This window comes from Pyrgilauda ruficollis, unplaced genomic scaffold (assembly GCF_017590135.1).
Source record: "Pyrgilauda ruficollis isolate IOZ18807 unplaced genomic scaffold, ASM1759013v1 scaffold14828, whole genome shotgun sequence".
NCBI lineage: Eukaryota > Metazoa > Chordata > Aves > Passeriformes > Passeridae > Pyrgilauda > Pyrgilauda ruficollis.
The window spans coordinates 1-423 of NW_024513464.1; the positions used below are offsets into that span (position 1 = coordinate 1).

Genomic DNA, 423 nt, shown 5'->3' on the forward strand with positions numbered 1-423 from the left:
CGGGAGCTGAACCGGCAGCTGCGGGGCGTCAGCAAGGAAGAGGTGATCCGGCTGAAGCAGAAGAGGAGGACCCTCAAAAACAGGGGCTATGCCCAGTCCTGCCGCTTCAAGAGGGTCCAGCAGCGGCACGTCCTGGAGTCGGAGAAGAACCAGCTGCTGCAGCAAGTGGAGCACCTAAAGCAGGAGATCTCCAGGCTGGTCCGGGAGAGGGACGCCTACAAGGAAAAGTACGAGAAGCTGGTCAGCAATGGCTTCAGAGAAAACGGATCCAGCAGCGACAACCCTTCCTCTCCAGAGTTTTTCATGTGAGTTCCCACAGCCTTGCCACCTTAACTAAAAGTTCTCCGTGTGAGTTGTTGTTGGGGGCTTTGCTAGAGCCACAACCCCGCTTGCCACCTTCTATTACCTTTTTTTTTAAAAAAA

The 423-nt window shown here is 54.6% G+C and overlaps 1 protein-coding gene across 1 annotated transcript; it reads left to right on the forward strand.

The window, feature by feature from the left end:
- Positions 1 to 3: 3 nt before the first annotated feature.
- Positions 4 to 415, forward strand: LOC121349926 (transcription factor Maf-like; the record flags this gene model as incomplete). The annotated part of the gene is made up of 1 exon (XM_041460785.1): positions 4 to 415. A coding segment is annotated over one exon (306 nt), but the record flags the coding sequence as incomplete, so codon positions are not given.
- Positions 416 to 423: the final 8 nt, after the last annotated feature.